General features: G+C 38.5%; 1 protein-coding gene across 2 annotated transcripts; it reads left to right on the top strand.

The window, feature by feature from the left end:
- Positions 1–1,718: 1,718 nt before the first annotated feature.
- On the top strand, positions 1,719–15,946 carry LOC136763007 (proteinase-activated receptor 4). Of its 2 annotated transcripts, XM_066716673.1 has the most exons (4): positions 1,719–1,939; positions 9,910–10,005; positions 11,117–11,276; positions 12,499–15,946. In XM_066716673.1, exons 3-4 carry the CDS (start codon positions 11,180–11,182, stop codon positions 13,530–13,532), a joined length of 1,131 nt encoding a protein of 376 aa, XP_066572770.1. In that variant the 5' UTR covers positions 1,719–1,939; positions 9,910–10,005; positions 11,117–11,179; the 3' UTR covers positions 13,533–15,946. The 2 variants fall into 2 exon arrangements, with proteins under 2 accessions (XP_066572770.1, XP_066572771.1); XM_066716674.1 differs by lacking the exon at positions 9,910–10,005.
- Positions 15,947–16,475: the final 529 nt, after the last annotated feature.

The raw sequence follows: 16,475 nt of genomic DNA, 5'->3' as shown, positions 1-16,475 counted from the left end.
TACAATATTCTATTACATTATATTACATTATTTGTGATTTAGCTGACGCTCTTATCCAGGGCGACCCATTTATACAGCTGGGCATTTTACTGGAGCAATCTAAGTGAAGTACCTTGCTCAAGGGTACAGCAGCACTGTCCCAACCAGGCTGTGAACCCACAACCAGTTATGAGTCCAGAGCCCTAACCACTACTCCACAGTGCTGCCTATTACAAATAAAAGAAGAGTCAGTAAGACAAAATAGAGAACATATGACATGAACACTGTTCTTACGAATGTATGGCTTTGTTGGCCGCCATGGTGTTACATTTAGCCGTTAACCTTTATTTAAACCCCTCATATCCTGACATTATCAGTTGCATTCTACTGCTATATAGATTATATTAGAGGATCTGAAAGAAATGTCTGTTTTGAATTACATATAATGTTGATTTTAATTTGATCTCTCCTGGTCTGGACCATTAAAGATGATCATCTTCAAATGTCAAATATGCTTAATTGACCTGGTTTATCTTTTTTTTGGGTGGCATACCAAATGATTTAAAAATAATCAGCACTAACCTTGCTATTTTATTACATTATAATAACGGTAATGGTGGGACTCCTCTTTTAAAAAGTGTCCATTGATGGTGGGTTAATTTCTGCAAGAAGACTAAAGATGAGGACAGATAAGAGATAAAATACATACATATTTTACACTGTTTAATTGAAGTGAAAAGCAGATGAATCTGAAAATGTTTTTTTATTTAGTATATTTATAATTACACTTAGACTTAATGCTCAGTACAAAATTTAAAACATCAGCGTTTATAGTTATTTTTTTGTAATGCAAATCTTTTGGATTTTATATAAAAATTACACATTTTGATTTTTGTTTTCATGAATTTTCCTTTAAGCACATTCATGGATGGTGCACACACATTTTCAGTTTATGACATACATGACTTTTAGTTCCCCTTACAGCTAGAGGGGGATTTAGGTCAGGTGACTGTAGTCTGTAGACTTGAAAAGTGGTGGGGGAAAACGTGTATGTCTGGTATTCTGCCATTTCCGAATCGGGTAAATAGGATTGAGCTTTGATGGATTGCCAGCTGTATGTAAAACATGCAGTGATCAACCTTATTTAAATTGAAGAAAACGTAAACCTCTGTTCTCTGAAGCATAGAATTAATATTTGCAAGCCAAGCCAACATCAACAACTCAGGCCAAAGACTAGCAATAAAGCCAAGACACATTTTAATGACTCAGTTTGTGCAGGGTGCGTATAAAACAGATGCTACTAAATGACAAAAATTATTTAAGGAATTCATTTCAGGGGCAAGGAAAACATTTCCCACACAAATAACATGAACAGAAGGTAGCAAGCTAAGATTTAAAGCTAGATTAATATGGGAAATTGATTATGAACTTAGTACTTTGACAGTTATGTACAGAAATACAAATAACACTGTTTGGTTTAACAGAGCAAATTGTAAACTGAGAACCAGAACGGTGCATTATGAAGAGAGGCTTCAGAGGGGGATGTTTTTAAGGTGGCATGGTTCCACTCCCGGTGGTGTAGTGTGTGTTAAACATTGCTGCAGCAATAATTTTTAGTCAGTGATGTCGAGTTATGGGTTTGTTGGACCTTTAAATAAGCCTGATCCTGTTAGAAAGTGGAAACTCTGAGGAAACCGCCCTGTTTACACTTGCCTCCTCCTACACCACTCGTCCTCATACCTTGTGTAGACATGCTGTTCAGATTGTTATGTTAACACTTCTAAAAATGGTAGCAGATTTGTTACAAAAATGTCTTGGCTGCTTTTCAGTGCCATAAACTCTGAGGCTGGATTTCATTAGGATGCAGCTGGATGGGGTTGGTGCTCCACTTCAACAGGCTGCTTTTTCTCTCTCTCTTTTCTTACAGTCACACCTGCAAAGAAAGAAAACAACATAACAGGTAAGAGTCAGCTTGGGGTTTTAGAATCAACTACTTTTAATTAATGTTAATGTTGTTATTAGTATCTGTGTAGTGTATTGTAGAAGCTACTGGAGGCATACATTATTCATATAGAAAGGTATTGTAATCTGAATTGCTTTCCATAGGATCATTCAAAACATCTATTCAGTGAACTATAATACAGTGTTTCCAAGTCAACGCGTATTTCCTAGTGGTGTCTTTACAGGGAAAGGATGTGTGACTAAGGCTAAAAAGGCTGGGAAACAATGCTGTAATACAATCTCAAATGTATTGTGGAAGAGTATGCAATAGTTATCTAGGCTTTCATCAAAGTTTTTGGCACTGCAGTCCACTGTCCGAAGTACAGTCGGACCCCCAGTTACACGGTTTCGTGTTACTTATTCATGTATGCGTGCATCATATAATGTGAACATTGTTATTTTATTATGAAATAAGGTCATCTTATTTGCAGGTCCCTATCCCACTCCCCCCCATAGACTCAATGCTTTGAGTTACATTGTTTTATAACTGGCACACTACACTTAGAGGTGCCCTTGTTAATAAAAATAAAGTAAGCAATGTTAAATTACTCTATTCTATAGCCATACTATGTAACTAGAACTAGTTATAATTGATTAATTGAGCCAATAATAATAAAAACAACCAATCTGCACATGTTTTTTAACCAATCAAGAAAGTATGCAGTGAGGACACTGAAGTAAAAAAGCAAAAGGGATTTTATTGACAAAAAACAAGATAAAGATAAAAACATTGGATCACCATTATAAAAATAAATACCAGGATGTTCGTCCTATATGGGCTAGTATAGAGCAGACCAATCTATTCAATATGAACAGACAACATTAATCTATAGGGGGGCCAAACAGGCCATACAGTTTTTCCCAATTGTTTACACACGTTTGCTTAATCTTTGGCTCATTTTCCCAAAACTCTAAACACAAAACCACAAACGCAAAATGCATAACTCTACAAATCTCTAGCAAAAGCAAACACTGCATTCAAAACGGTTTTATCTCTTTCCAAAATGTTTTTTTTGCATCAAAATGACACACACACATCATATGAATAGATCTGTCTACCAACCAAAAACACACTGATGTGCTCAACACAAAACACAACTATGAATAGTATTATTATTTTTATTTATCCAGGGCGACTTAGAACATCAGTAGGTTAATGCCTTTTGCATTTTCAGTGTTACACTGTAGCCGGTTGTAAAAGATTTGTCACAGTAATATATACCTACTCACATATATATAAACAAACACACACAAATGCAATACAGTAACAAAAACATTGTAATTTATTTCCAAAATGCAGTATTTTTGAACACTTAGGTTTTGTATGTAACACTTTCCATACCCAACAGGAGAAAACCAGGAAAAACATTCAGTAAGGTAAAGGGTTTTGTGTACAAAAATAAAAAATGAAAGTGGCTCACTCTTTCAAAACTCAAACACAAAAAGACAAAAACACATGCAAAATGTAAAACAAAAGAAATTAGGCTGCATCCCATCTCCTATTTTGGTCTGGCCACAGCACCTCATTTACATGACATCTCCCTGGCTAAACAGCGGGGAAAGAATCTTCTGGAGTGACAGATCCAGCCACTGAAAGCCCCCACATCCACATCCTCCATTGCCTGTAGAAGAGGCACGTGTGTGAGGGGGTGGCGGTCATACACCTTCCGTCACCATGCCGAAAAAACTGTTCAGTTGGGTTTAGGAATGGGGAATATGGGGGGAGGTATAGAACAATAAATTGTGGATAGTCGATGAACCAGTTCTCGCGTTCTCGCGTTGTCCTAGATGACAACATACCTGGGCTGCTCTGGTCCACCCCTCTGCTCGGCTGGAATGAGGATGCCATGTAGTGTGTCCAGGACTGTGATGAGAAGGGCGGTGTTGTAAGGACCAAGGCTGGCATGGTGATGGAGGACAGCTGCGCACATTGTGATATTCTCTCCACACTGTCCGGGGACATTCACAATGGCCAATAATGTTCCGTCCCCGTCCCCTTCATTTGGCTAGGTTGAAGCCAGCCTCATCAATGTAAATATAAACGTGCTGAACTGCAGTGGCATACAGCTCCAAGACTCTCTGAAACAATATGTGAAATAGACACAGTAGGCACAATACACTGGATTACAGTACTGTAATGTGTCTATACACAGCTGATATGATAGTAAATTCACAGTATAGTACTTGCACACATTCATAGCGCTGTTCTTTAACCCTCTGAGTTTCGCTCAAATGGCACCCTGTAGACCTGTTACATCTGAATTCAGTTGCACTGTAATACACGGTCCAATGTTATTGAATATTGTGTTGTCTGCTGTGATGGAGTGATCCCATCACTATTATAACTACACTACTCATCGTTGGTTAGTGTGATGCAGTGTGTTGTAGTTCAATTGTTTTTTAAAAGTTATTAATAGTGGTAATTTATTGTATTTAAAAAAAGGGAAAAATATTTTATTAAAAAGGCATGGTTGGTATTAACAGCTCTTATGAACTTACCTGCAGTGAAGGGAAAGGGGGAGTTGGGCTGGAGTTGCTGGGGTTGGTGTGTTGGCGGCCATGTTGTTGAAGGGTAAAAGTGGTTACAGAGGCCATGCTGGAGAAGTGCAATATATACCTGTCCATTACCCTATTTATTGTAGTAAGGTAGCCACTCTTAATTCTCTGGTCATAAGGGAAGGGTTCAAGGGGTTATAGGAAAGGGGTGTTTACAATAATGTTTTGTTTTATTTTTCTTTGTACTAATGTTGGTTTGTTTTTTCATGGTATTAGATATAATTAGTTTTGTTTATTGATATCTTAAGAATGGGTAATTTACAGTATTTGAGTCTATACTTTTAGATATTGAGATATTTATATTTTATTAGTGGTATGTTCTTGGGGGAGGAGTTCTAGACCTTGTGGTATAAAGAGGGAGTGTGAGAACTGCTAGGGGTCAGTTGGAAGGTTGGGTTCCTCCAAGGAGGTGGCTATAGTACAGGGTAGCTCTTGTTTTCCCTACTCTCAGGAGTTTTTCTGTTCTCATGTGAAGGGATAGGTTTTCTACCATTATTCTGTCCAGCTATTTGTTTTTTTGTTTTTCCATTAAAAAAAAAAAAAAAAAAAAGAACTTAATTTAAATTACTTTCTTCTGGAGAACTGTCTATCTGGTCCTACGTGTTCCCTGCTTGATGACACCTGACCCTGGGTCCGTAACATCTGCGATTATGTAGTTCTGGTAATGGTATTGTTTGCCACCACCATGTTCACAATAGCGGTCTCCTGTTCCAGTGTGAACAGCCAGTGTCTTCCACCATGGCCTGGCCGTTTCTCAGTTTTGCAGAAGATCCACAAATATGATTGATTACAGTAAGCTAAAATAATCTCTTTTCTTTCAATATGAAATTACATTACTGTAACATTGGCCAACAATCACTGACTAACATAGGCCTACTGATATATAGGACTGCAGTATAGTACAGTATACATGCATAAAGAGCATAGTGTAGATTGTAGGCAACTTACTGGTTCTCATTTCTGAATGTACGGATGATAGATGCAACAGTGTAGCGTCTCAGGTTGGGCTGAACTCTGCTCAGCCTCCCTCATACTCAATCCATGGTTGAGCACATGGCCAACCAATGTGGCCCTGATCTCATCTGAGACAACTGTCCATCCTCATTCTCATCCTCCTCTTCCTCCTCTTACTCTCACTCCTTGACCTCTAGCTCTTGCATCACCATTTTCCTCCAAGACAGGAGAGCTCATCTGTGGCCTTTTCTAGTGCTAAAGCTCTGATTTCTCAGTGAACAATTCAGCAACTAGTGTTTACACCTGTGAGGAGTGGGTGTTGCCAATTGGGGTATAGAGCTTGGCATTGTGATTGGCATTGCTTTCTAAAGGGACTACAGAGATTTTAATTTTGAATGTTGTGCCTAATGTAGAGAACTGTGTGTAGTGTTTTGAAAAAAAGTGTGATATAGAATTGGAAACTGAGTGTAAAGCAGGAACTGTGCTTGCAATTCTTCAGACTTGGTTTAGGGATTTGGTACATGAGTTTCAGGTTTTGGTGATTGCGTTTCAAGTTCCAATTTTAGTGTGTAAACAATTGGCGAAAAACTGTAATACATTGGATTGCGTGCATATTGATTCAAAACTTCACATGCATACCATACTGGTTTGCGTGTGTACTATACTGGTTTGTGTGTACACGATATCGGTTTGTGTGTGTACCATATTGGTCGGTCATGTGACTCAAAATGGCGGGACCAGGCACAAAGGGAAATCAAGGCGGAAGCAGCAGTGTGAGTTTTGTCCTCAAGCAACACGTTACTGAATGATTAACCATGTCATCTGAGCAACACATTACAGATTACTTTTTAAGTATGAATGTGTGTTTAGTCCCTGTGATATTTGTGTACTCCAGTAATAATAAATAAATCGATTTGTTGTTGCTCCTGCAATGATGAGTTGGATCTACTGCTTGGAAAACCCTGCAAGTGTTACAATACTAATCCACACTTCAGATGTGCCACATAGGTGAACTAAATTAAAACATTTGATTTGCCTGTGGACCACTCCGAGTTATTGTTTCTTTATCCACCACCTTTACAGCAAAGTGTTGTGCAATATAATAGAAATGTAAAACAAAAATGTTTCAAAAAACATCTGCTGTTTGGAATGTTTTGCTAAATGCACCAAAAACCCCCAGAAAGCTTAATATAAGCTGTGCAACTGAAAATTGGTATATCACAGAGGAACAAACAATCTCCACGAACATTTAACCAACTAGGTTTAAATTATGATGCATTATTTATTAGGCTTAATTGGTTGATTGAATAGACCTGAAAAAGCAGCACTCTGGAGTTGATTCCTTGTTTAGTACTCAGCTACGTAACTCTGCAAGTTCGTTGTAATTGACCCATTATTATTAATAATATTATGAAGAGTCGCAGAAATCCAGAGATAGATGTACCTCCAATCAAAAGGTTTTTATTATAAGCAGCTGCAAGGAAGAGGTTCAAGAGAACAGTCTTAGGGAAGTTACAAACTACAGGCACTTTTATGCAGACCAGACAGGAGAGAAAGATAACAGGCCCACATGTCTGTCCTGTGATGAGTGGAAGTTCGGTTTCTGCCTGACAACTGCTCGGGAAGACCCATATATAGTAAAACCAGGGAGAATTAACGCATAGATAATGTTTAATATAAGTGGGGTTTGTACAATGTATCAAGCCCAAATTGCTGGTGAAAACTGGTTCTTATCAGACCCTGTTCTTCTATGTATCAGGGTTGAACTATAGCACAGTACCGTAGTACAATGAGACGGTGACCTTGTTTACTCAGACACATAGGGAAAGATATGCAGTTCTTCATATTATAGTGAAAAATGTATAATATTGACACAAACTCTGAACTGTAGAAGGGAGTCTTTATTATAGCTAACCCAAATGTTAAGGTTACTGTTAAGTTTTGTATACAACAAAATAAAGACACTGGAAATCAAGTTAAGGTTAACGCCATCTTTATAAAGATGCCTTCCATACAAAACTCTTTGTAACGCTAAACCGTTATGCAGTCTTGACAATGTAACATAACTATAGCACATTTCTATACTAGTGTTCTGCAATTGAACTAAATACACTACAGTTACTGTCTTTAGTATTTACTACTTTCAGTATAGTTCTGTCTTTTTTTTAATGTAACAGAATACCAGGGTATATTCATCAAGGGGTTACACTTTTGCTATTTCTGAAACTTTTTCTGTATTGAATAAAATATAAATTAAAGTTAACATGCATATGTCACTGCACATAGTTTATTATGAGTAGGGGGCTTAGGAAGGTTAACATGTTTCATGCAAGCAAAATCAATACCTGTGTGCTTGTAAAAATAAATAAAAACATTAACTTATTTTATACTACAATGGGATGTTTTATTTTCTTTATTTGGATTATCTGTAAACAACACACTAGTAGCTAATGTGATGTCTTCGGTGTATTATACAAATTATCACCAATGCAGCTTTGAACCTTCGTTTGGTAATGTGTTCTGAACCTTCGGAGGTAAAAATGCACCCTACGGGACGGCCCTATTGCATGCACAAAATTATGTATGACACAATGTGATCAATACATAAAAAGTGATCTGTAATGTCTTGCTCAGATGACATGGTTCATCATTCAGTAATGTGTTTGTTATGTTCAAGCAGTGAGGAACACGCAGTAGTAGTTCGAACATCAGGGTAACCTAGGAACCAAAATAAAGCGAACTGCTAACGGCAGTGTCGCACTGACAGACAGTGTTGCTTGAGGACAAAGCTCGCACTGCTACTTCCACCTTGATTTCCCTTCGTCCCTAGTCCTGCCCCGCCCACTTGAGTCACGTGTACAACCGATATGGTACACACACGAACCAATATAGTAAGCACACAAACCGATTGTATTATGGCCTGTTTGGCCCCCCATACTAATCGGTAAACTAGCACTCCCAACCAATCCCAGCGCATTTGTTAGTTCTGAAGTTTAAAATAAACTAAAATGGCTCACCCAATGGCAATTCACAACCCATGCTCTCAGGTCATCATCTCTTGCCAGGTAGATCTCCTTTGTTTCACTTTGGCCACATTTATTCACCTGGAAAAATTACCAATGAAACCTGCCACAACCCTAAAAACTGCCAGGGAGGGAGGGAGAATGTCAAAATACCTGTTCCTCTTCCACACCCATTACAGTTTCAATTGTTTTTCATTGAACGTATTCCCCAAGTAACCTGGATTTCGACTGTACTGTTGGAGAATATTGCCCATAAGGGGAATAAAATATGCACAATACATTAATCCTGCTTAGGAAAGCACACTTGCCTGTAATGTCTTCATTACATTAAAAACTAATCACTGTATTAATTCTTTAGCCAAACAAGATTAAATAAACATCCTACACTTGCCATCATGTAGAATTATCCAGCCTGATGTTTCATAAATAAGATTATTTATTTTCATGGCAATTGTGCTGGTGAATGCATAATTTGAATGGTTTTTTTCCAAGTATTGTCTCGTTTCACATTATGGATATTCAAGGGTTTGCTGCTGTCCGAAATGTGACAATATGTTTACTGGCCCACAATAACTTAGGTGCTTACTGTCAAACGTATCTTGTGTGTTAGGAAATGCATGCAGAGTTTATATAAATCATACAGCTGCAGTGAAAGACAAAGTGCTCTATCAATTTCTGAAGCAAAACCATAGAGAACCTTGAAAACACACTGATATTCATTTTAGTCAATTTGTGTTCTCATTGAACAGGATGAATGAAATTAAATTCTTTGTGGTTCAGAAAATGTCATTTTCAACTGATCGGTTTATTTAATTTTTGAAATCACCCTTGATATTGTACATGCAAATCAATTTATAACTTTTTTGAAATGCGTTTTTCTTGTTTTTTTTTGTTTTTATACTGTCTCTCACTGTTAAAATACACCTACCATTAAAATTATAGACTAATCATTTCTTTGTCAGTGGGCAAACGTACAAAATCAGCAGGGGATCAAATACTTTTTTCCTTCACTGTATTGAAACTGGAAAGCTTCAGAATGATAAAAATATTGTCATGGAGGCCATGGAGATTAATTAATGTAAATGTATGAAGAAATACAAGTATATCTATATGTGCCCACATACATTTTAATTAAGAGATTTGCATTATTCTGGTTAGACTACCTGTTGGCAGTCACTGTGGCATGTCTTCCTACTTTCAACGTAAAGGAGGCAAGTTTGTACATGCTGTTGCTGAAAATGAATTCTGTCAGCCCATATTATTTCCCCCACAATGGTTGGGAAAGTTCAGCTGGGAAATGGAAGAGATAGAAATGGTTAATATTTGGTTTCCACATACATTTACCAAGACACCCAACAAGAGGAGGTGCTTGTGTTGATTTATTTATTTAATTCAGGCTAACAGCACCATATAAAGAGAGGAGTGCCCATTTCTTTGGATGTGACTGCTACACTGGAAACAGCAGATGGTGTCATTCACCTCAGTGCACAAGGTAATGCTTTAAAATTATTCTTTAGTTACACAGATGCTGCAAGCATTATGGTAGAGTCTCTGATCTCTCCTGGCCTGGACTATTTTTGACAAGAAAACATTTAAAATGACCAAGACCTGGTTTAATCATACTTTAAAAATATACATAATCTTTTATAACTAACTGAATGACAACATTTCTCACCACTTCTTTGCAGTTTCTTAAGTAATATCAAGGTGGCAAACATTACTACAGCAAAATAAGCTAAACAAAATGACAACAACAACAAGAGAGTAACAGTTGTACAAATTTGTCAACTGTTTACAATTCTGTTCAGGTTTTAAATATCAGAACAAGTGCTGGCAAGTAAGTTATTTTGTAAATAGAAAACGTCTTGGCTGACATGACTGAAATTGAACTGCATTGCCACAGGTTTCCTTTATGATTAATGCTGAAACACTATTGGACTGGTCCGATGCTTTGTGTAGGAGTTGTTCGAGTCTCTTTTCAGACGGTTCAAATCTTTCCTTTTTAAGATCCTGGTGAAAGTTTCTGAGTACTGCTTATGTCCTTTGTGTGGATTAGATGCACATTTTCCTAACAAATAACATGAACACGGGCTGAATGTGAAGATTTAACAGTAGGTCAATATTGGAATTTGCTTTAAACTTTAAACACAACAAAACAAAGTTTTTTTGCGGGGAGGCCACTTGCAAAGTGTAAGGCAAAGAGCGCAAAAGCTGATGACACAATCTTACATAGATGTAAACGCGTGTTGTTTAAAGTCTATGGGGGGAGTTATAATTTGTGTTAAGATACTGCAATGCAATGTATGGAGTTTGTATTTCAAATTTACCCATGGTAGGAGCGAGGATGCCCAAAGCTAAAGAAAATGCATATGGCTAACTGTTGACAGGTTTTTTGATTGGTTTTGGTTCTACAAGGATTATTTTTCTCAATCATGTTGCCACCAAAAAAAACCAAATCTTTTGTGCACTTTATCTTGTCTGTGATCTGCCTCCATTCGTCAACATACCTTGTTACAGACGTGTTTTTCCGATCATTTACTAAAGGAAAATATTGTGACAGATTTCTTATACTTAGCAACATAAATGTCTCATTTGCCTTTCAGCGGTATAATCACTGAGGCCGGGTTCCATTAGGATGCTGTTGGGAGGGAACAGTCTCAGTTAACATGGATTCTCCTTCAGTTGAATGGGCAGCTATCTCCGTGGCTTTAGTGTTTGTCCCCTTCCTTACATTCACACATGCAAAGAATGGAAATGACACAGGTAAGAGTAAGTGTATGTCAGTGCTGATGATTTAGAATTAAATACTTTTAATTAATGTTGTTTGCAAAGGGTCATAAATAAGTTATTAGTATCTGTGTTGTGTATTGTAGCAACTATACATTAGCATACATTTTTCACATAGAAAGGTATTGTAATCTGAATCGCTTTCCATAGCATACTCAATATACAGACAGGTGACATATTAAAGGAAAAACCAACATAAAGTGTCTCATTAAGGTGTTGGGCCACCATGAGCTGCCAGAACAGCTTCAATGCTCTTGGCACACTGTAGGGGTCAAGCTGTCAGGCCTGTACCATTCTCTTGGTGTCCCACACATGCACTCACCAGCTTAGATTATGGTGAAGGATGACTCACCTGACCATATCACTTTTTTCTCTGTAGCCCAATGCCTATGGTTTTTGCACCACTGAACTGAATTTTAGTAATGAGGGGTTTATGCACTACAACCCTACTGTAATATCCCTCTCGGTGTAGTTCTCAACGGACTGTTCTTGCTGACACAGTCTGATCACGTCCTGCATTGACATTCTCAGTCACCTGGGAAAGAGTTGCTCTTCTGTTTCTCCTTACATATCACAGGAATGCACGAGCATCGCAGTCATCGAATGTGTGCTTTCTACCACAATTTCCAACCCTATTTACTGATGACTTTCCCATAGACCTAAATGCAGAAGTAACTTTAGTCACTGTTCCTATTGAAATACTAGCCAGTTGAGCAGTCTTTATGACTGAAGCTCCCATCAAGCTCCATCCCCAAAAATGACCCCCTCTTTCAAAGCCACTTAGATCCTGTCCTCTTGCCATCTTGATCCAAAATGGAGGTGAACTGTGCCTCCTCAGCATTTTTATACATGTCACAGAGCATGAAAGGACATTAATTGCTTAATTGTATCATGCTGTACACCTATTTGGAGGCATCTGCATTCGTTATGTTCCTCCACTCATTTATTCAGTTTTTTCCTTTAATTTGTCACCCGTCTGTATGTGTGCAGTGCACGCTTATGTCCAAAGTATGAAAATACACATTGCCAGTCAGGACAGCTTTAAAACATGCAAACCTCTATGTAAGACCTAATGTAAGACCTAACTTGGCTATTTTTGATAGCAACATTTTTATTGAGAAACCCGTGTTGTAAAGTTATTGTGGCTGTTTTTATAACATTTATTTTAATATTACATTCTCCTTTTTTATGGGAACAGTGCCGTTCAGTTTAATAATCAGTGTAGATAATGACATACATGAAGTGGATAATCAAAGCATGGAGATTTTACAGTCCCCGACCACAGTGCTCCTCATCCCTTCGCTCTACTTGGTGGCCTTCATCATTGGACTCCCAGCCAATGCCACAGCTCTGTGGGTCCTTATAGCCAGAACCAAGAAGATGCCCTCCACTGCTTTACTCATCAACCTGACCAGCGCAGACCTCCTGCTCATGGTGGTTCTTCCCTTCAGGATTGCCTACCACTTCCAGGGCAACAACTGGATCTTTGGGGAGATCACCTGCAGATGTGTCTCTGCTCTGTTTTATAGCAACATGTATGGCTCCATTATTTGTCTCATGCTCATCAGTATTGACAGATACTTTGCCTTTGTTCACCCATTTGGTGCCCAGGCCTTCAGAAGCAGAAAAAACTCCATCTGCATGAGTCTCGCTGTGTGGGCGGTTGTGATAGGGGCCATGCTGCCATTGCTCCTCACTCGGCAGGCCTACACTGTAGCAAACTCAACCATCACCCTCTGCCATGACGCTCTTCCACAGATGGATCAAGAGAAAGTGTTCTTTCCATACTTCACCAGCCTCTTCGCCATCGGCTTTGTCATCCCCTTGTGTGTCATCTTGTTCTGTTACGGCTCGATTCTGTGGACGTTGGTGTCCAGTGACAAGCGCTACATCCACGCAGTCAAGGTTACAGTGCTTGTGCTGGTGGTCTTCATTGTTTGCTTCCTGCCCAGCAACATCATGCTTCTCCTGCACTACTCCAGTCTGTTGGAGAATAGCGAGGAATTGTATTTCCCTTACATGATTAGTCTGGCTCTCAGCACCTTCAACAGCAGCCTTGACCCCTTCATCTATTACTATGTGTCTGATGATTTCAGAGCCAAGGCTACAAAGTTGTTTGCATGCTGCAGAGACAATAATTATTATAAAGCAGGGTCCTCTTCAAGCAGCAAACATCACTCATCCATGTCTAGCAACACAAGGATATCCACCTTAAATACAGTTAACCATTAATGACTGCTCAGCAAACATGTCATTGTAGTACTTTAAACATTTGCTATATTCTACAAATTGTTTAATTGTGAAAAAGTCTGATATCTTTATTATGATGACTGACATACAAACAGACTTCCCCCCAAGAATGCACCTCCTGAAAAATCATCCTAAAAGCCAACTGGGAAAGAGTTGACAGATGGTCAATTAGTACATTTTCAATTAGAAACATTTAACATTTACATTTTGAGATGGCATGTGATGAATACCTCTAACAGTGAATTATCATACAAATACTTTCAAAAAGCAAAACAGAAAAATATGTATAAAATAAACTACACATGCTTATCAGAAATTGATGTGTTGTGTGTCAGGAATCGAGACAATACTTGCAGTGCATTATCGCCAGAAGGATACTAAAAGACAGAAATTGCAAGTTTTGCCTCATCAGCATTTTCATGTGAGGTATAAATGTTTTGCCTTTTGATGTCTCAAATGTGATGCATTTGCTTACACAATCACACAGTCTCGGAGGCTGAAAATAGTCCTCGTACTGTATTCCCAATCTAAGTTCTGATCACCTATAAACCACAAGGAGTTTATGTTTATATTGTAACAGAACATGTTGCTAAAACTTCAGATTAAGTGTCATCAATAGATATTTAATAGACAGAAAAGCAATTTGTCCTTCAATTCAAAGTTACATATATTATAAATGGTGACCATAATAATAAATTCATACTCATTTATTTGCATAGAGTATTGGAACCCCAGCAAAATACATAACAAAACTAATTATTTTGTGAATAATGACAAACATATTTTGGAAACACTTTATAATACAGTACCCTTACTACAGTGTACTTACACTGTAATTACACAGTAACACGAGTGAATTGACCATGTAATTTATGTATAGCTAAAGATGAAAGACCAGTATCGCTAATGTATTTACAGCTCAAGCTTACATACACTTAACAACAAGTAGTATGGCTTAATTACATGTACTGTGGGTTAGTTAATGGTTCAAACCTTTGTGATGTTATTGATGACCTTAAACTCATCCCATGTTACAGTGTAACAACATGTAATGAGCAGCACTTCCCTCTTTCATGTAATTACATAATAATGCAATACCACTCCACAAAACATCTTCCCACTGGAGAGTTCTCCTTGCTGGAATCAAACACAGATAACAGTTGATATGTTTGTTTGAGGCGATCGTCAGTTCTGCAATGGGAGCAGTAATCCGGTCTGCCTCACCCTGCTGACAGGGACATGGTCAGAACCGACTGGTACCGGCTTTTTACATCGTAAGGCATTTTCACTGAAAAATACAAACATGCATGTCAGTAATGTCATTAATACGGTGATGATTCCTTCAAAAAGCTGAAGTTCTTAGTAACTTTCAAATAACTTGGAGTTTGAATATCAAGATTGGGAGGCTTCTTTTGGAAATAGTCAAGGTGTTATTTTTTCTTATTTATTATCCTTCTTTAACCATGCACTTTATGGTTTTGGCAAGACAGTGGTCAACACATTTAAAAGCAACATATAAAATTGATCAAAAATAACAAATATGTATATTTAAAAATAAATAATTAAACTATGTCCTCGGGTCAGCACTAGCAGTGGTGTCCCTGTTGCAGTCAGGGATTAATTCAAGTGAGATTTTTTAAAAGAAAAACCGGTATTCACAGTTTAAATGATTAAACAATGCACTCTGACTATTATTATTATCCAGAGAAGTGGAAACGATAGTTTGCTTATGCAACCCCAGTTATTTGAAAAAGGAAGCACTGCTCAAGTGGGAGGGGTTTCTGCGCACTACCGTAGGATACAGATCGAACCATCACTCTATCAAAGCTGCCATTGGCCCCTGCGCTCGTCACTCTGAACAGGTCCCTTCCACTTCCTGTTCCATAAAACGTGACATCAGTGCAGGTTCATCCTCTTTTGCCGGGAGCCAGGACTCCCACGCGACCTTGCAACCCTTGGGCAGTGCTTCCTTTTTCAGACAACCGTGCTTGCATACGCAACCTATTGTTATCTTTCAAGTCGGAAGCACTGCCCAAGGGGGAGGGGTTACTGTGTATCAAAACCGTCGCAAGGGAGGAGGCAGCAAGCTGATAAGGGAGCCTGCCTCGAGGAGCACTGCTAGGGGGCCTCGGCAACACAACTTGTTAAGGTACAACGCTTCAGTTAAAGCAACCCTTCGGATCCCAGTGAATCAGGCACCCCAGTGAGCGCTTCCAGTAACAGATGAGACCTTTCTGCAGGAGTCGAGCGGTCGGGAAGGAAAAATTCACAGACACTGAAGTTTGTTAATTTATCTTCGTTTATTGAATGTTTCACACAGCCTTTTATACATCTACAAGCAGTATTTTAAAGGAGTTTCAGGGCAGTCCCGAAACTGGATGATATCTTCTTGGCATACAGTGAGGGAAAAAAGTATTTGATCCCCTGCTGATTTTGTACGTTTTCCCACTGACAAAGAAATGATCAGTCTATAATTGTAATGGTAGGTGTATTTTAACAGTGAGAGACAGTATAAAAACAAAAAAATCCAGAAAAACGCATTTCAAAAAAGTTTTAAATTGATTTGCATGTTAATAAGGGAAATAAGTATTTGACCCCTTCGACTTAGTACTTGGTGGCAAAACCCTTGTTGGCAATCACAGAGGTTAGACGTTTCTTGTAGTTGGCCACCAGGTTTGCACACATCTCAGGAGGGATCTTTGCAGATCCTCTCCAAGTCATTAAGGTTTCGAGGCTGACGTTTGGAAACTCGAACCTTCAGCTCCCTCCACAGATTTTCTATGGGATTAAGGTCTGGAGACTGGCTAGGCCACTCCAGGACCTTAATGTGCTTCTTCTTGAGCCACTCCTTTGTTGCCTTGGCTGTGTGTTTTGGGTCATTGTCATGCTGGAATACCCATCCACGACCCATTTTCAATGCCCTGG

Source organism: Amia ocellicauda, chromosome 11, assembly GCF_036373705.1.
Source record: "Amia ocellicauda isolate fAmiCal2 chromosome 11, fAmiCal2.hap1, whole genome shotgun sequence".
Lineage (NCBI taxonomy): Eukaryota > Metazoa > Chordata > Actinopteri > Amiiformes > Amiidae > Amia > Amia ocellicauda.
Note: the sequence above shows the minus strand (reverse complement) of the source record. Positions and strands in the feature narration are given on the sequence as shown.

Coding starts and splice junctions, on each gene's coding strand:
- LOC136763007 (XM_066716674.1), top strand. CDS start 11,180: ATGGATTCTCCTTCAGTTGAATGGGCAGCTATCTCCGTGGCTTTAGTG. Junction 11,277..12,498: donor AAAGAATGGAAATGACACAG/GTAAGAGTAAGT, acceptor TTATGGGAACAG/TGCCGTTCAGTTTAATAATC.